The sequence below is a fragment of the Rissa tridactyla genome, chromosome 3 (genome assembly GCF_028500815.1).
Source record: "Rissa tridactyla isolate bRisTri1 chromosome 3, bRisTri1.patW.cur.20221130, whole genome shotgun sequence".
NCBI classification, from domain to species: Eukaryota; Metazoa; Chordata; class Aves; order Charadriiformes; family Laridae; genus Rissa; species Rissa tridactyla.
In genome coordinates, this window is record NC_071468.1 from 75,248,975 (window position 1) to 75,268,759 (window position 19,785).

General features: G+C 41.7%; 1 protein-coding gene across 1 annotated transcript in view; it reads left to right on the forward strand.

Moving 5' to 3' along the window:
* Window positions 1-10,793: 10,793 nt before the first annotated feature.
* Window positions 10,794-19,785, forward strand: part of LAMA4 (laminin subunit alpha 4) — a 102,981-nt gene continuing 93,989 nt past the window's right edge. The window contains exon 1 of the mRNA XM_054195025.1: window positions 10,794-11,442. Within this exon, the coding sequence (XP_054051000.1) occupies window positions 11,242-11,442 (201 nt within the window). The 5' untranslated portion in view covers window positions 10,794-11,241. The remainder of the gene's footprint in view (window positions 11,443-19,785) is intronic.

Sequence of the window (19,785 nt, forward strand, 5' to 3'; positions counted from 1 at the left end):
ATACGCAAGGAGGTGAGGGGGCAGGTACCACCAGCATCACAAGAAGGCAAAAGAATCAGAAATTAAAGGATATCTTGTATGATGAACAATGTTAAAATCATCTGCTCTGAGAGAGGAGTCAGGATGGAATGTGTCAGCCCTGGAATCTGGCAAACAAAAGATTTTTAGATATCTTGATTTAATCCACAGGAAAAGCCCGCTCTGGCCCAGTAAGCATTGAGGACCCACAGTATGAGGCCCACAGCAATTGTTTTTGTCTTTCTGCAAACACAACCAAAAAGGGAAATTTCCTTTGTTTAATTTGATGGTCTGTATGAACAATCAAGCCTTTCATGCAAATCCAGTGTTCATCAGGGACTGTTTCCGAAGCAGTCAAGTGTGATGTTGGCTGCTATGGATACAATAAGTTCAGTCACTGCAGCAGCCATGAATTCTCCCATCACACAAATAAAATTTAAAAGACTGCTGTGTTGTCTGATTCAAGCATTTGCCAACCTCAATAAGGTCTGGATCTAGGGATAGAACGTCATAAAAGATTGTCACAACAGAAAGCAATCTAAACCTCTACCTGTCGTCAACAACTAAGGGAAACAGAGAATAGAAAATAGGAGCTTAAAGACAGCTTTTGCAGCTAGAAGTAAGAATAAAACCTAAATGGGAAAGAAACCTTTCTGGCAGCTAGCAGTAATTTCTCAGCTATGGAAACTTGTGATAGTCGCTAAAGAAAGTGGTTGGTTTTCTTGGAAACCACAATGGGAATGGTGTCAAAGTGTTAGTGCATTTACTGTTGTCTCCGTACCAGGAATTTTGACAGGGTGTATTTTTTGCCATTAGATTAGTGGTAAGCAAAAATTTATAAAGTGCTTTGTATCCTGCAGTTTTGGCAGGAGTTATCAGAATGATACTGGCTACGCAAGCCTCATTTGGACTTCCCATCAGTTACCAGGGTAATGGGTGATGCTATGGAGACACAGTGTGTGTGCTGGAATGATATAGCAAACTCTGAGTCAGGAGGACTGGGATACATCCACTGGCATTGCTTTTAAAATAAATATAGATCCTGAAAAGTCTGAACATACCCCACTGTGTAGAATTAAATCACTGGTGAAGTGGCTGGTTTGTTATTTCCTTGCCTCTGTATAGGTGAGTCAGTTGGTCCTGACTCCATCTACACTGCAGGTGGCAGCTTGACTGGATTGCTCCATTCGCACAGCACACAGCAAGGAGCTCTGTGGGAACAGAAGGGGAGCACTGAAGCTGGAGTCCTCATGACATCCATCGGTGCTCATCATTGGTTAGAAGGCTGTTATCCCAGCCAGCCAGGTAGCGTGCAGTTACAGATCCACATGGCTGACCCATTTATTAGGGTTGTTAAACACTTTCAGCTCAGAAACTAAGTATTGTTTCATCCTTCACCTTAATTATGAAGCGTGGTTTCTCAAAAAGGTATTGTCAGCTTAGCCAGAAGAATCATCTAAGCTTAGTGCAAGGCTTAGAGAAATCCAATTAAATATTTCCAAAGGTATCTAAATACTCCACTCTTTCTCCAAATATCAGGTATCCAGCAGTGAGATCTTCCCAGGAGGCCTGAACTTCCAGTGCACAATTGAGGAGATGTAACAGGGATGGTTTTCCCCCAAAGCAATAGCTTGTACCATCAACACAACCTGCAGCAACTTGCAGCAGATCTGCCTTTAAAACGCACCACATCGTTTTTTTCATCATCCTGGTCGAAGTTAGTAACTTTCTACTACTTGAAAAAGCCACCAAGTAAAGCTTCTGATTCTTGTTAAAGGCAGGTGGCTTTTCCTGTTTCAGATAAAGTCTGCCTAAGACATCAGAGAAGAAACAGCTGCCTCTGGTCATCCACACGGCGTGTGTACCTAAGGGCAGTTGCCTCCTAGCACTGATCTGTTTGGAGTTTTACACAATGCCTGTCCACATGTGTACACATTCAGATCTCCGATAGCTTAACAAAAGTGGACAAAGCAACACAGATTTCCTCACCGCTATGAAAGCAAGTGTCTAAAACTGAAGGGACTGGCTTTATCTGGAGCTGCCTGACTGCATAGCTAACAGCTTGGCAATTAGGGAGCTACCAGGATTCGTTTGTACGTGTGGGGAGGCAACTAAATCAGCCAATTTTCAACATGCATGCACACTGCTCTGTCTATTGGCTCCATCGTGGCTGGCTGCTGTCGTAGCAAAACACTTTGTGCCAGCTGAAAGATGCTGGTGTCTCCTAAACTCTTTTTCATTCTGCTTTACCTGAAAACACAGCATGGCTGATGTGTGCGGTCACACCAGGGAAAGTCACTGCGGACAAAGTGGGACCTGCACATTTGTAACGAAACTTTCAGTGGTGCAGGGTCTCTCCCAAAGCAGCTGACATCCCAAAGCTGCTGTTCTTTTTCCTCAGATCTGGACAGATCTGGGTAGCACTTACGCAATTCGTTAGCCATCAAGACTCGCTGTGGAGCCGGTTAGCAGCTGAAATGGTGAAGCTGTTGCTGTCAGCGTTTCCTGGCAGTGGGACAGGGGCCAGCTGCTCAGCCAGCCCTGTTGCTAACAGACGAGCCGAGTTAGCCGGTATTGTGCCTCCTGTCAAAGGGAATTGCTTTGTTATTCTATTGAATCCATCAGTTGGCCAGGGTGAAAATCACAGAAAAATTACAGAAAAGAAAACAAAAAAAAAATCTGAAAACCGATGTTTACTGTATGTGAAAGTGACATTCATACACCCTTGCTGTCAAGACAAGACAGGAAAATCCTGTAAAACTGTGTGAGAATTTATTTTTTTGCCTTATTACAGGTCTTAGTTTCATACAAGTACTTTCAGCTCATTATGCAAATTAAAACTCTTTTTGATTGAAGCGAAATCAACAGTACAGTTATGTTCATTTGTGGTCAAGACATAAATGTCAAGGACAAATGGGAAGTATAATAAACACAACAATTTAAAAAAAAAATCTAATTAACTGTCTTAGTTCACTGCCTTTCTCATTTAGAGAGCTTCTATTATTCTGATGGCTTTGATTAAGCTCTTTCGGAAAAACCCAGAGAGCTCCAGCTGTCCGTCATAATCGATGAGCTCAGCTAATTGCCTCATACTAGCCAGTGCCCTTCATCAGATAGTCAAGACTTTCATGAGCATTTGTTTAGTGCCTGCAGACTTGACATTAACAAATTAAGCTGTCAGGAATACAGGTGGCATAGCGCAATCGGAATTTATTCCTCCTTCTTGCTTACTGGGCCATTCAGGAGAAATAATTTCAGCATCCAAAACCAATCAGCTAAAACAGAGCACATTCACAGCTCCCTCCACTTAAATGAACATAAATCAGTAGTAGAGAAACCAAGGGTTTGAAAAATTCCCCATCAGATCATACAGCGATAGGTGTGCTACAAAAATCTGGACTTAAAAATGTTCTGAATCTGCCTTGCCAAACTGTTTATGTTACGGGGCAACATTTCTCTTTCCCATCACAGTAGAGAAGTTTTCTACTGCATTTTAGGCTTGCTCTGCAAGCCAACTAAGGCTGTTTTCAAGCACTGCTGGCACAGAGCAATTTTACAACTTGTGCAATGCTTAAAAAGGGAACGACTGAGCAGACAGAGCTGGCTGGTGTTGAGATGCCCTCCTATGGGACATGCAGGGTTGGAAAAGAATGTTCTTCCAAGTCCAAACTGCTGTCTCTCTGCTACATCTAGCACAAGGGGACATGGCAGGGTAAGTTCAGAGATCAGTGGAAGCTATAAAACCCACCTCACACGCCAGAAGACAAGCTGCACCGAGTGCTTTGCTGCCCTGGTTAGACTGCTAGTGTTTTCAGTATTACTTCACTTAGCTCTCTTAGATTACAATTTTGCTGTCGCCTGTAGGTGACATACTCCTTTCTGGCCACCAGCACACCTTTGGAGTGCGTAGCATAAACTTGAAGGGATCTGAGACAATTCCTTCTTTGTACTGACTGCACAGGATCCATGGGAAGCCTTTTGGCAGTGAGCTGGAATATCTACTTCTGTGTGACTTCATATCCAAGGCTAAGTTAAGCACTTATTGGATTTGGGAGAGTTGTTAGCCAATTTTCCAGGGTTTGGATTTTTGGGTGGGGTTTTTTTTTTCAATTTTGTAAAGGTTTTTTATGGGGACTTCTAGAGGGGATGTGAAGTTCAGTGTGGACTTTTATGCAACTTGTTTTCTTTAGCCAGTGTTCCGTTATTATGATCAAACGACGACTGATGAGGAAGGGTGGGGAAGGTTCCCTGGAGGGAGAATGGAGAATTAAAAAAAAAAAAAAGAGATATGCAACTTGAATCAGACAAACAAGCTGGGAGAGAAAGGGAAATATCTGAAGACTCCAGACGGAGAGGAAAGCAGCCAGTGTAGGTCAAAGCATAATGCAACAGGAAATGCTGCACTGTGTAGGAATGCAATAACTAAATTTGCCAGTTTTTCAGGGTGTCAGTACCAAAAACAGGTCGAGGATGAATGATTAGAAAGGAAAAAATCGGGCTTTTTTTGGCTTTAATCTTCTTTGTTGTTGTTGTTGTTGTTAGAATAAACTCTTCCTGACTTGACCAGGAAGGGAAGGCAGCCCCTTGTGCCCAGCGTTTCAGTGAAGGACCCAAGCTAAAATCAAGGAGAGGACTCTCTAGACTAAGAGGGCAGCCTCGTAAAGGAACTGTTACAGCTTTGAGGACTCTCCCAAAAAGGCAGTAAGGACATGAGTGAAATCATGAAGGATAAACAAATTAAGAAGTATCTTTCTGGAGATTTGGAAAAGATCTGCAAGGAGAATAGCAAAAGGAAAAAAATATTAGGAAACTTGAGGTTGGAATAGGCCTCCACTTTAAGGGAAGGATTTATCTGAACTGGGTCATTATTCATAATTAGTCTGAACATGGTTGAATTGTGCAAAATTATTTTTCTTTTCCTATGTAATCTTTTTCAGAAGTAACTGAGTACACAATTAACAGCATCCACATCTTAGGCTTTCTGCATTATGCAGGAGTGCCCAGTGATTTCTGCCTTCACCAATACCCAGTGCAACTTCAGTCACTATAACAAGACAACTATCTGCCTATAAATAAGGTCAAAATATGTGTCTATCTAACAATTAAACTCTGAGTCTGATTTTGAAGCCTATTCCTATTGATTTCAAAAGAAGTTGTGACACTTTGTTAGTCAGGGCCATCTACTCTCTTCTGTATAATGAGTTGCTGTTATGAATAAGATCTACCAGTAACCCCAATAAACAGATTCTTGCTATGCTACAATGCCACATCTTTCTCCATCAATGTATCTATTGATATTAAGCATCATCATCATCTATGAGCAAAATACAGTTTTCCTGTTCCCTCCTAATCAAATTCCCTCCAGACTCACACAAACCTACTAGTATATTTTATAAAATTTCCAGTGTAGAAATAACATCTTATTTTTTGAAATTTCTCACTTAACATTTAATTTTGTTCTAGCAGAAGGTATCCCTTTCCTGGCTATAGCAGACTGAATTGATTTGTCTTGGCTTATTGTACCTTAAAAGATAAGCAGACATGCCAAGAACTTATATGGGAGACCATCTGGAAATATCAGGTGCTGGATGTGCAAGCCAAGGTGTCAGAGCCAAACACTGGGTCATCACAAGAAACTGATTGGAATATTACATCGGTCCTCTTGCCACAGCTGAGATTGGATGAGAACTGTAACAGGAAATGAAAAAATTGAACCATTCATCCACAGAAGACAGGAAGCACAGTCTCCATCCCTGCAAATACTCACTCACCCTCATCTCTCCAGCCCCACCTCCTCTAGTTCATTCTAATTCACTTTTTAAGACCACTCTTTGCTATTTATGCAACACTACGTGTCATAGTGTTTTCTGTTCTCATGTGTCCTTCTATAACGGGAGTTGTGCTACCACCTCTTACCCCCCTCTCAGTAATTTGTGTAGAAAACCTGTCTCAGAAGCAGATGGAATCTTGGGATCCATAAGGAATGAAGTAAATAATGTCATTAATGGTAGTATAGCACCTCTATAGTTCAGGCTATTCAAGAGGAATAATGATATATCAAGAGTATTACCAGGTTCAGATATTGGTGACAAAAATGACCAGAAGTACCTGGTCGGTAGATAGACTACCAGACAGAGGACTTTCATATTAAAAAGGTATGAAAATGGTGTTATTGCCTATTGATTACCATTGGTGAGAGGATACTGGATTGGGAAAACCGCTATTCTAAATCTGACTGACTTTTAGCAACCAGCATAGATTGGAATTTTCAGCTAAGTTATCCAGCGTTACCTGGTGCTTTTGGTTCATTTTGAGTCTTACAAGGTCTATACAGTTCCTGAGGACAATGCTTTCTGCAGGATAGGCAGCTGTTTCCCCGTTGCACTTTGGAGGCGAAAACCTTGAGAAATCTCTCTCAGTAAAAAAGCTTGCCTTTAAAACTGTAGTACTAGAGAATAATGGCATTTTCATCAGACTTGCAAGATTTTGGCATGCTTAACTGAAGAGTTTTATAGAGGAAAAAATTGGGCAGTAACAAATATCAAGGCAGAAAAGAAACACTATGAGGTTAGTTGAAAGCAGCTTGGAATCAGCCAGATCCCAGTGTTGCCAGTAACTAATAACATGAAGGATGAGAGCTGTTGGCTTTAAAGTGTTGCCATGTGGGAAATTCATTAGATGATGCCATTAACTAGTACAGCGAAGAAGCAAAGAACATGCTCATGCTTCCTTACACCAGATCTACAATTGAAGGCTTTGAAGGTATGCCATCCTTTAATCCTACAGCATAAATTCTATCTTCTACCTGCAAATTTAGACTTTTCCCAGTACGACATAATCCAAAACACATGAAATAAGTTAACAAAAGTGCCTTTTTGCTTGCATAACTGAGATTTTATTATCATGTCTGTCTGGCACAAACTGTGACAGACAAATTATTGCTTGTTGCCCCTCAGTTGATATAGGTTTCTATTGCAGATTGTAGATTGCTAATTCATTTGATGATACATAGATATGCTGCCAACGTCTTCTAACCTTTACGAAGGTACTTTGAACACTGGCTCCAAAACGTTTTGGATCGCAAACATCAGTCATCTGTCAACATTTCCATTGGACCACCATGCAACATTATCAAATGTTTAACTGGTAACACTTGGCACTAGAGCTCGACAGACTGCTTGCAGATCTCCCACTGGGACCTGACAAACCACCAGTGGCCCACACACAACAGCTTGAGATTGGTTAATTTGGAATATGTTATTTGTAATAAGCCTTCCACTGGATTCTTCCTTTTGTCTTTCACTAATCCTACTGTCTATCACAGTGAATCAAAACCAAATGTTAAAGACGGGGGAAAGAACTCGTAAAAAGAACAGAAGATGATACTGTGAAAACAGAAGGAGAAACTCCTGTTTCTGTACCCTGCCATATTGAAGAACTCCCGTTCCAAATCTGAGACTGCTCATGTAACACACCCACATCATCTCTGCCAAGGATAAAGAAACTGGAAGTCCATCACAGCATAAATTCACATTCAGACACTTGTATTTTTACGGGCACCCTATGCACCATTTTAATTTTTCTGAATTTCTACACAAATCTGCAGTTTTTGAAAAGGAATGCAATATTTTGAAAGATTTAAAATTAAATGCAGGAAACAGATTCTGTAAGCAGTTGTTGTTAAGCAAGCTATTCCACTGTATAGCAATATTTAGGGAAATTAATATATATATAATATTTTCTGTTCAAAAGATTTTGCTTATAATTTTTCTGGTATGGGAGTAATATATATTTGTGGTGATATTTAGATCTTGTGATCTATAATGAACTGTGTCTTTCTTGATTCCTTGTCTTTCTTGTATTTCCTAAGAATAAATTGTTATTTAAAAATTCTCTTATTTTAAGTTACCTGTATTTCCTTCCCTAAATAGATTCTTAACATGAGATTTTCCAGATTTTTAATGCCTTGGGCCAGTCTGAGATTTTTTAAAGGATCTGCTTTTCCAAAGACGTTAAGCAGACATCTTCCTCCTTTTAAGATTTTGATCTGAGAATAACAACAATCTTAACTCTTTCAAAGTGCTGTAAATTAGCATTGTGAACTCTTTTACAGGGATATGGATATCTTTGTCCGATTTTACATAAAGGGATGTAACAATGTAGTTTTCACTTGGTATCTTTTGCCCATTTCAAGAATGATATTTTCTGTTTTCTGTAAATGTGTTTCAGGGTTTTTGCATTACTAATAACCTACTAGGTGGGCCGTCTTCATCATACACTGAGGTTCATTTTGTTACCTGCTACATACGTGCAATAAAAGTGTAAAGTAAAAGCAGATGCATACTTGAAGAAGAAATCCCTCAATGGAATGCCCAGGGCGCAGATGGTCAGTTTGCTGTGCTGAGCAAGGCTCATGAAGCTCACCGTTGCTCTGGTTGAATACATCTCATCCAGCACCTCATTCACAAGACTTCCACATGCACTACTATCGCAGGCAAAACAGTCTTGACTCAGGGCATTTAACATAATTTAATTTATTGGAAATAAATAAGCGGAGATGTTTAATCACTTGTTCAGGTATTGAGAAATGAGCAAGAAAACAAACTATTAAATAAACACTCCAAGAAATACCTTCCTTCCCTCTCCCCAGGCTCAACTTCTGTCCAACACCTTCCTAGCCCCTTCCTAATCTACGCCCTCAGGGCTGTCCCTGACCTGAATGGGTCACACACAGGCTGCACTCCGTCAGGGTGTCCCTGCCCTGGTGTGGGTCACCCTCAGGTGGGCACCCTACCCAGCATCAAGTGTGTCCTTCCAAGGCTTCATCAAATGACATGTCCCAGCAATGTCTCCTACCACTTCTTGTCCATTTTGTTTCTCAAAATGCATCTCTTGACATTTCTCTTCATGAGTCCCCCTTTTGCGTCTTCATATCTTTCCTTTTGTGCGTCCTCAGTGCACCATTGTGTCTCTCCTCCAGCATCTCCTGCCCTAGCAGCTACTGCCCTTTTTAGCATCTGTTTGAGCAGAGGAGCCATGTTTTGGGGTACTGTGGGCATCCACTGTCAAGCCAGCTGGACCGGCTCAGGGCACCCTGCAGCTGCTGCCCCTCGAATGCTGCTACTGGTTCCCAATACAACTGCTTAGTTAAGCCCAATTGTGCAAACATGTAAGCCCTAAACTCTTCAAAGTCATTACGTTACTTATATGCACCACTGCAAGATCTTGACCTAAATTAAGTAGCATGAATACACTGTTCAACTTCCTTTCACCATCCCTGCAATAAGAAGACTTTAAAAAAAAATCTAAATTGTCAGGGTTTAATAATTCAATTCATTTTAATTCCTTGAATTAATTAAATTGTCAAAACTACGAATAGCTCAGCATAATGACGAATACTTACCACAGGTCTCCAGTTCCTCTTACATATTGATACTTCTTGTGACATACTCCCAGTCCTAAACTGTACCCAAACCAAGTCACTGGGCAGATGAAAAGACACAAAAAAACCCTTATACACTCTGGAAATGACCTTTTGGAAAGGAGCTCTTTTAAAGAGTCTTCTATTCCGAAATTTTATTTACTGAAATTCTCCCAAAATGTTCTGGAAGGAATCTTGTTCTTCATTGTTGCAATGTGATCCAGAAAAAAAAAATAATCAATTGTAGAAAAACAGTGCTACACCTTATTTTTGTTCCACTCTAATTAGAAGTCTTGTTCTCCAGAGCCAAAACCATAACAGCAAATGAGTTCCTAGGAAAACTAAAGCTCCCTATATGACATCTGTACAGCATTTATGGGCCCAAAGCTGCGCCTATAGGTGTCTAGGAGTTAACAGATCACCAAAACACTTTATTTTACCCTTAATCCTCTACTGACTGCTTCCTTGGTTCATAATATCTTCAATCAGATAGGAAATGGAGGAGGGAGGGAAGGAGGAAGAAAGAAGGAATCCGCTCCCAGAATGAAGCTTGATAAGCTAATTTATGTTAAGAATCAAGAATGAAGTCTGACAGGCCAATGGTGCTACAAACCCCTGCACACAGGATAGCTGAGGGATGAGGTGCTGACCACTTGGCTGGAATGGTGAACATTAGTATAATTATACCCTGACTTTGTCCCAAAACCTAGCAAGGGTTACAGCGTTGTCTTTTTGAGATTATAGTCATAAAATTAAGTCAGCTGTGGGCAATATATTCAGCTCGCTTTCATACACACACTGCAAGCCTTGTTACCAGGACCTCACAAAGCATCTCTTGAAAAAGGAATACAAGATGCTCTTTGTAAATAAAAGTTCATGAGTCTGAGTAATGAAGTCATTTTCCAAAATCGCAGTGAACGATATTCTTTTTCACGAGCCGACGGGAAGCTGAGAGGTGGGCTTGAGGAAAAAGATCTGAATGAAGCATGTTAGAGAAGCCACTTAGCCCTATTAGCCCATGGCACAGCCAGGCAGGCTCCCTCCTCCTCCTCCTCCTTCTCCTCCCGCCCACAGCTTCCCCTCCCCCATGCCAAAAGAAAAGGTTGGTCTAGTGGTTTTTTTTAATAAATTTGGCACCTTTCTGCCTTCCACTGAATAAACTGGAGATGTTAAAAAAAAAAGCCAGTCACGAGAGTCAATGTTTCGTGTGGAGCAGTTGGATGGAGTTGTGGGGGGGTGGTGTGGGGGGCGGAAAGGGTGACCTCACTTTCTGAATGGCAAAGTTTGAGTGGGAGGGTCTCGACACGAAAGGTAAAAAAGGGAACGATGTGAACATGTGAAGGAAGCCAGAGCACCGAGTAGAGCGTCAGTCTGTATCCTGACAGGGGGAGATAAGGTGGCTGGGGAGCCAGCGGTGCTTTCCTGGAATACAATCTCTGTTTGACACTCTCTGCTTAAGCACTGCCCATCTGTATGTTATTGAGCTGGAGCCTCTGGGGAAAAAGAGGAGCCACAGGCACAGAGACTGAACGAGGGAGGCAGCAAAAGCGCTTTTCTTCCCTTCTTTTCCTTTTTTTTTCTTTTTTTCTTTTTTTTTTCTTTTTTTTCTTTTTTTTTCTTTTTTTTTTTTTCTTTTAAATCAGGATCTGGTTAGACTGCCTTGAAGTGCCACATCTGGAAACTGAATGCTGAAAGAAAGTTAAAATAACTGAGGCACCACTAAGCCAAGGGGGGCTGATTGCAGAAGAGGGTAAACAATTACTGAGACGCTAGAAGACCACTGCTGGATGTAAGGGGAGGAAATGGCTTTGATCTCCGCCTGGCCCCTTGTTTCTCCTATATTATTATTTTTGAGATGCTTCTCCTCCAGCGCAGCCTCGAGTGAGGGAGGCGTTTTTCAGTTTGACTTTGAAGGTAGCTCAGCGGTCAGCGCGCAAGAAGCCACTGTTATCAGAGGGCAGCAGCAGGCAGTAGCTACTGGAAGTTGGGTGCCTTTTGCTGAGGTACAGTAACTCCCTTCTCTCTCTAGTGTCTGCGCTTTTCTGCTTTCATCTGTCTGTGTTGAAGCTCCCATCTGGTTAACGTTAGCTTAATCATTCGATCCTTAAAGTGATACCGGAGGATTTTTATTTTTTTTTTGGGGGGGGGGTGGTCTGCAACATTGCATTTTGGGACTGGAGAGATACAGTTCAGACTTCAAAATGTACACATGCCCTGCCTGCTGTGAGCAGACAGCTGCTGTACTTTGCAGTGAGGCTGGCTTAGCACGTCTCTGACTTTCCTGCCAACATAACTAAACAGGCCTGTCCAAACAGAGCTATTTTACAAGGGTTAATTGTCACAACACTTTTCTGCTTGCCTTGTTGTAGTTCCTGCAATTGTAATTCACTTAAACTTCCAGAAAGAGTCTGTCTTTCGGTGGCAAACACTGTATTGTGTAAGTTTTTGCTTTTGTCTCTGAATGCCACAATCTGAAGTTCCTTTTCGCGATGAGAGTGGCGATAATAAATTAAACACGTGTAGGAAACAGCCTGCAGAGAAAACACCTGCAGAGATTTTAAGACTTCCAAAAAGCATGAGGTTGGGACTAGTGACAAATGAAATTAGAGAGATCTGAGAAGCAATTCGATGGTGTAAAATTTTCCAGCAACCCCTGTGTTTTGCAATTGGTTGATATTCCTATTCTAGGAAGGCTGTGACCGGAATGGACTACTCAAAAATACAGCTTAAGAAAACAATAAATTACTCCAGCATACACTGGGAGAGGGGGACAGTAATGTCTCATGCGTGGGAGACGCAAAGTAGGAGGCAAATTGAGTTACATAAGGTCATGGGAAGGGAAAGAGTAGTTCTTCTAGCATAACATCCAAAAATGAGGTGAGATTAGCACGGCCGTGTCACTGTGACAATATCAAGATCGCAATCTCTGATACCACAAGGCTAATTTTCCCCCTACACTCCAATTGCCGGAACTAACGGCCATGCACAAGCCCTTCAGCCAGTCGGGGTTACCGTGGGGCTGGGCAGAGCTGGTTCCCCCACTGCAGTGGCTCCAAGCAGCTGGGCAGCCTTGGGAAATGCCTGCCCACCCTGCCAGGGACTAAGCACGAAACATGACCTGTGTGAGAAAACTGAAGGCTAAACCCTGCTCTGCTCGGCACAGGGGCTCTCGGGAGCCATCCCAGGCTTGGACAGGCTCCATGACGTGGGATGTCTTCTCCCCTGGCCTGGGATCAGCCCTGGGAAGATGCATTGCCACCTGTTGCTTACAACATGGAAAGTCCCTCAATTAAATGCCTGATTTAAGAGCCGGATGAGTTTTGTAGCTGCTTTTCATAGAATAATCAGCATAAGTGATAGGTAGCCTTTCTCGATATGATTATGTAGCATGGTTTTCCCAAAGATACAGTTCACATTGCTTCACTTTAGTATACTAGACTTTACCTTGGGAAAATGCTGTGAGATATATTGGACACTGCAGAGGAATGACACTTTAGTCTCCTTTACCTATTTCAGTCCTCTCTAAAATTTCATTTGTACACTCCAATCTAATAGACTCAGTAACCGGTGTTTGCTCCAGCTGTTTACTTGAGCCCCTGCAATGGCAGCATTTAGACTCTGGATCCCATGTTATGAATGAATGATGCTGCCTGCTATCGCCATGCCAAGGCCCTAGGCTGCAGGATGTTATGGTTTCATGAGGAGAGTGCCAGGATTTCAAGACCCTTTGCTAGCTGTAGATTCACCTTACTAATGCATTTCAAGGCTCACCTCCATGGCAATTTCCAAGGAAGCTCAGTAGGATGCTCTTTTGGGATAGGGCTGATGGCTCTGTAACAGTGAGAACCTGCTTACCCATTGATCCACGCAAGTAGCTGGTAACAGGAGCTGGCGAACTGGCTCTAAGTCTGGAGGTTGATGTAGAGGCCAGAGTGTGATGGTTTGGTAGTCTCTCAGCCGAGGAAGGAACACGTCCCTTGGTCCTGAGAGAGTTTCCCCCTCCCACAGCCCACCTCCCCTCCCTCAGCCCGGGAACAGGGTTTATCCCAGGAGGTTTGAATTAGCCTCTTTCGATGACCAAGTTCTTAACCCACAGCTCACAGTGAACCACAGAGTAAATTCCCTTACACAGCGCGGTTTGATTCAGCTCCTTCGTCTAAATATTGACTCAGGTCTAAAGCTCTCCCAAACAGACAGAGGCTGTTAGTCACATTGAATAGTGCCAAATTATACAAAGGGGGCAGATTTACAAGGCAGAGTTACAGAGCCACAGATGGGGCTCCGTGGTGGACTGTGGTGCCAGTCAACCACAATGTGAAACATGCCGCTGTAAAGCCGGAGCACAGATCGGGGCAGACAGAAATCATGATGTTTCCATGTGTGGGGCAGGTGCTGGTCAGCCTTTGCCCCACACATGATTCTGCTCTACACAACATCTTCAGAAATCTGCAAGGTTTGAAACTGTGCTGGTAGGAGTTTCCAAGCTATAACTGGTGGGATGCTCTTAAATCTTGGTAAGAGTTTGGTAGAATTATTGAATAACAGGAGACCCCAATTAATGTAAATACATATTAGTGAACATTTCTCAGTTTTCCACTCCTCTTCCTTTCCCATGTTTGGCAACCTTAAACTCAGTGGAACAGGGATAAGGGGTTTAAAAATTAAGAATTAATGTTAATGTGTAGCTTTTCTGTGCCTTGGATTTGAATGAAAGCCTCTTGAAGGCAGAAAGAACAGGAATAACTACATTTGCAATGCTATGCTAATACACTGTACCCACTCACAGAGCAGATCATGGGCTTGAGTCAGACCTCGGCAACATCTAGTAGCTTGGTGCCCTAGTTGTTAAACAATATGAGATCCAATACACCTAAATTAGGCACATAAACTGTGCCTAAACTTTTTCAATCCAAATCAGGCACCGTCTTCAAGTATAAACCCAAATTCCCCATACAGTACTGGAGACACCAGGTTTTCTAAACCTCTAATTCCTATCTGTCTTCCCTGGAGGCCCTCAAATGAGCCTCTTCCTCTGTAAGGACTGTGTTGGGTACTCACTTCAGGACAACTTTAGTAATCAGCTAAAGGCTGTGGCACAAAATGTAGATGTTTAAATTAAATGGACTAGATTCCACCCAATGAAATGTCATGTTACCTGCATAATGAGCACTCATAGTGACCATCATGGAATAAGGTATCTAGCCCTCTGCCTCTGTTTCAAGAAGAATGTTTATAAATTGATGAAAATTATTCAGAAAAGTATCTTGAGAAGTTTTACAGCGTTAGGAGTTGGAAGATAGCTAAGAGACTCTACAGTCCAATCTGCTCAGCTCAGAGGGAGTTTAAGAAAAAACTTTGAACTTATTGTGTAAGCACATACACATGCAAAAAAAAAATACGTTCACTAGTCTAACAAAAGAAGGTCTCATTATATGAAACAACTGGAAACTGAAGGTGACCCACTTCAGACTATAAGTTAGTTACAAATTTTAATTTCAAAGGTAATTAAGCACTGGAGACTTTAACCAGTTGTGTTGGACTGTCTATCAAGAGGCAGATCAATACAAAAACCATGCTCAAGTACTCAGTAGCTTGTGTGTGCTATTTAGGATGATTAAGTTCCTTCACCCATAAAGACAATAAGGGGACATGGGGGAGATGTTACAGTGCCTAATCCTGATGCCTATGGGGAGACAGCGAGAAAGAGAAAGAGAGTGAGCACAAAGTGCTGGATCCAGCTCATCAGTATAACCCAACCGCAGTTGGCAGCATTAAGTCAGAGACTGATTTTTCCAAATAAGGATAAGGTTAAAATATTTTACAAGGAAGATTCACCGAGATGGAAGCAGAGGATTTAAACTGACAGACATATCAAATGAAAGCAAACAAGTGGCAAACATCAGAAATCTTTGTTCTGGGGTTCCACTCATTAGCTTGGACACAGCAGAAGGAAAGGGGGTGGTGAGACACCTCCAGTTTTGGTGAGGCACAGAGTTAAAACTGAAAACTAGAAGTAACTTCTGAGAACAGTTATATCCCACTGTCAAACACATGCCTAAAGTAAGAGGCAGGTCATACATTACCATTTGGGTTTGAAGCCTGCCACTGTCAACATCTGTGTTTGTAAATTCCACTGACATGGTGGCTTTAATTATATAGGCGTAGCCTTTGTTCCCCAGTAAGAAGAAAGTTCCTTACAGAGTCTAAGGTGAGAATAAACAATGGTACAAGACTTCAAATACTAGAGAGTATGGTAAATGATGTCCTGTGATTCACGTTGTGCAGTCACTCACTTTAATGCAAAATTAGTATAAGGTGACATCCAGAAAAAGACTCATTTCATTCTGCTGTAAATGACTATGTGAGGTCAAAAAAATAGCAAAGAGAGACCAGTACAGGAGACAAGTATGGGAAGGATTAGTGAAAGAAAGGGCAGACAGACATACTATGGAGATGCTTGCCAAGCAAGAAAAGGTAATTTCAAATGTCCTCTGTGGAAAGAAGTGAAGCAAATAGTGGGAAAGGAAGCAAACTCAAGCAGGAAGAAGAAAAAGGAGAGGAAAAAATTAGAGCAAGAATGAGATAATCAAAAGCCCTAAGAGTAAAGAAAAAAAACAAAATAGTTGGGATGGGGCAGGAAGCCAATTCCCAGAGTGAAGGCAGGCATGATATTGTTGGACAGATGGAAGAGGAAAACTGTTTCCAGCATCAGTGTTTTTGGCTCAGAGGAAAGGCAGAAAGGCAAAAGAAGTCCTTTAAAGGAAACAATTATCATAGTCAAGGCAAAATTAGCCATTTACTGTAAGAGATATTAAGAGGCAGAAGTTATCTGTTGGAGCTTGCATGTTAAAGTGACATGTTTGACAATCATTTTTTATCATCTGACTTCTACCAGCAGATGCTGATCTAAATTTTCAGAAGCAATAGAGAGTATTTGAGGTGCTTTCTTTCTGGTTCTGTAAAGCCATAAGCAGTAATTAGCACAGGACCTGTGACAAACTCACCTCTCTAAAATGGTTCACATTAAGTATATAAAAAGAGAGTAATCATAAGTCCCAGCCACTTGTTAACAAAGACTCAAACTATCACCGAATCACCTTTGCCCCTTCACCCATAAAGGCTGGAAGAGAAATTCTTGCAGACTGTTTAGAGAAACCACAATTTGATCCTTACTTGTGCCATTAATCTGTTCAAAACAAACTAGCACTAAAAGAAGAAGCAGAAGACCTAATCCTGAGGTGTGAGCCAAAAAGGGTTTTAGCTTGACAGAAACCTTTATATTCTTTTAAGCTAATGGGAACTGCATCTACCTTTAAAAAGGCAGATCTTTAAATGAATTCATTGCAGACCCTTGAGGTTATGTTAGGTTAACTCCCATAATGGGCAATTTGGATTTCTAGCTGCTGGTTTTTTCTGGTACAACAAGGTTATGTTCTGAGAACGTCTATTAGTGGGGAGGAAGTTTTACTGCAGATGTTTGTGATTCCAGCTTAAGTTTCTCATCAAAGTTTTAATGAAAATCAGCTGCTTGGAGTCGAGCCACCAGACCCCAAACTTTTTAAATCATAGGAAGCTGAAGCAAATGGAAGCACAGGACAGAGCAGATGGATAGTGGGAAATGTTCTCCATTTCAAGAAGGTGCATAAAGCACCCGCCATAACAATGCAATTTAAACCCCACTGCAGTGAGTTCCCACAAAGTTTTGGGCAAGTACCAGCAAAGTGCCCCAAAGGTTATTCAGGGCTGTGAAAACCAATAAAAAGCATTTCATGCCCACTCTTATTCATGACATGGGAAGCAAGGAAGGAATTAGAAGTCCGTTTTTTCCAGGGAGCATGAGAAGCAGTAATAGAATTGGTTTCTGAAGGAGAACTTGTCCTGATTTAAACTGATAACAATTAGAGCTCCTAGTGTTCAAGAGATGTGTAAAATAGGTCTAGTTTCTGCGTAATATTTAACCAGACACTGATAATTTACAATTTGCTTCTGGACTTAGGTTTCAAACACCAGACACACTTGGTTTTTGTATTTTAATTGGTCCTCTTGAATGTTTGGATCCGATCCCAGTTCATTTTCAGACACCACCATGAGCTGGGGATGTTTGGGTTATGCATCCTAATGCAAGATTCAACAATTGCTGAATAGTGCTGTATACAAAGCTGTTAGAGCTCCATAGTTTTTGAAATCTAATTCTTTGTCGTTAAATGATCTCAAAGAGGTTTTCCTAACCATCAGTCAGGATATGCAGTGTGTAGTGTGCATTTGGCAATGCAGACAGAGATGGACTAAAATGCACTAAATATGAGCTGGCTTTGTCATTGCTGTTTAGCTGTATTGTGCAATTCTTTAGATGGTTATTTTCTTAAAATAAGTACTTCAGAAATACTAGAACTTCTTTTTTTCTTTTAAGACAAACCAGCAAGAAACAGTGATAAAACACCAGCATTCAAGAGTTATTACAATACCTATTATGACCCAAAGAATAATAGAGGGTGGTGGAAAATATTTTAGAAATTACTATTCCAAGTTTACAAGACTGTAAGAAGTAAAATGTTATTTTTTTTAAGTCATGACATATGGAAGCCAGGGAGCATGGGAAGAACTCGCACACTTGGTTAATTTGAAACATAATTTAATAATTACTGAATAAAAAGACTCTACCTGCACGAACACCTTCCAATATGATCTATAAAAATAGCCATTTTAGCTGAAACTGTGAGGATCTGAATCATTGTTTGACTCTGTTTTCACAAAAAAAATGAATAAAAATGAACTCATTCAACCTTTCACCATTGGTGTCAAGTGGAAGAAAAAGCACACAGAACCAGCAGCTAAACCAGATCATTTCTGGGCTGCATTGTATCCTGTTACCACCCTACAATGCATCCTGCTGCTGTTGTATGAAAGACCTTCTGAGCAGCAAGAGATGAGAAGACTTCTGTTCTGCCAAGGCTAATGCAAGGCCAACACATCCTAGGGTTTCCCACTGTGGTTTTCCACCTTGGAGTCTGGATGATAGCCCGAGGAGAACTACAGAGAGCCTGCCGTTCGTGAGTCCCTTATGCTGTGCTCCCTGATCTCCTGGCTCCAGGGACCCTTCCTCAAAAGCACTCTGTGGAAGCAAGCATTTGTCCAGAGAAAATCTGCTCTAGTATCCAAACAAAAAAAAAAGAGCTGTCAGGGCAAAACACTGCAGAGGCCTCCCTACCCCACCTATTCAAATTCTACATACCAAGGTGCCCCAGAGAAGCCACCACAGCCTGGCCCATTGAGAGTTGGCAAGGTCTCCAGAGCACCGGTACCTGGCACTGATCCATTCAAGGGGGGGAGGTGGGCAAGTGTTGAAGGCCTAGACATGGTTTAAGGTCCACAGGGCTTTTGTGTGCCATACTCAGCTTTTTGCAGGTTTGTGGTTTTCTGTGGCTCCCTACTTCCCATCAATGGGGAGGATTGCCTGCAGAGGCTCTACATCATCACTAAAGTACCAGCTAACTACTTTTAAGTCAGCTGGAAGCAGAGGTTCGAGCAAGGGATTTTTGTGAGGCATGAGGAAAGAGACTGGATGGGGCTTTCTTCTCGATGCATCTACTCTTTGCCTTCTTTGAGCCAACAAGAAACTAATTTCTTCATCATCACACCATGCCTGTGATGAAAAAAGCCACGGACCGAGAGGCAGTGAGAGATCAGGGCAGGTTATCCCTTCTCCTGAGACCTGGGCTTTCCTCTCTCCTTTCAGAGCAGAGCCTCTGCCCACCTCCATGCTGGATGTTACAGATTGTAGTACAAATTTAACTATGCTGAGCTGTTTCCCTTCCTTCCCTCGCATTTGCAAAGCACTGGCACTATCAAGGGGGAACAGCTCAGAAACATGGCACCTTCCCATCAGCCATACCTAATAACTGCCTATTTTTTCCACAGTTGGGCCACCATTGGGATGAAGTGATGGATGAAAGCTATTTCTCTTGATCTTTCAAGTTTTTCACACTGTGACTTGTGTTTCATGCTAAAAGGCTTTTAAATTGATGCCTTGGCTATAGGTCAAGTAGATCATTGTATGTCCCCATTGCAATTTCGACATGTCAAAGATTTGCAAAATCAAACCAGTAAATACTAAAAATCTGGTGTGTGAGGAAATTGCTCCAAAAGAAAAATCAAAGGAGCTTCGGATTTATCCTCTCAGTTTTAACTGTCCCACGAGCACTGTTGCACCTACTTTAAAGGCCACTTTTATTTTTTTAACCCTTGACAATTTTTGTCTCTATCTGGAAATCTCTCACGGAGATTGAGTTTGTCAGCTTATTATGTCTCACTTATTTGGGGGACTCAAGAGGAAAAAGTATGACTCA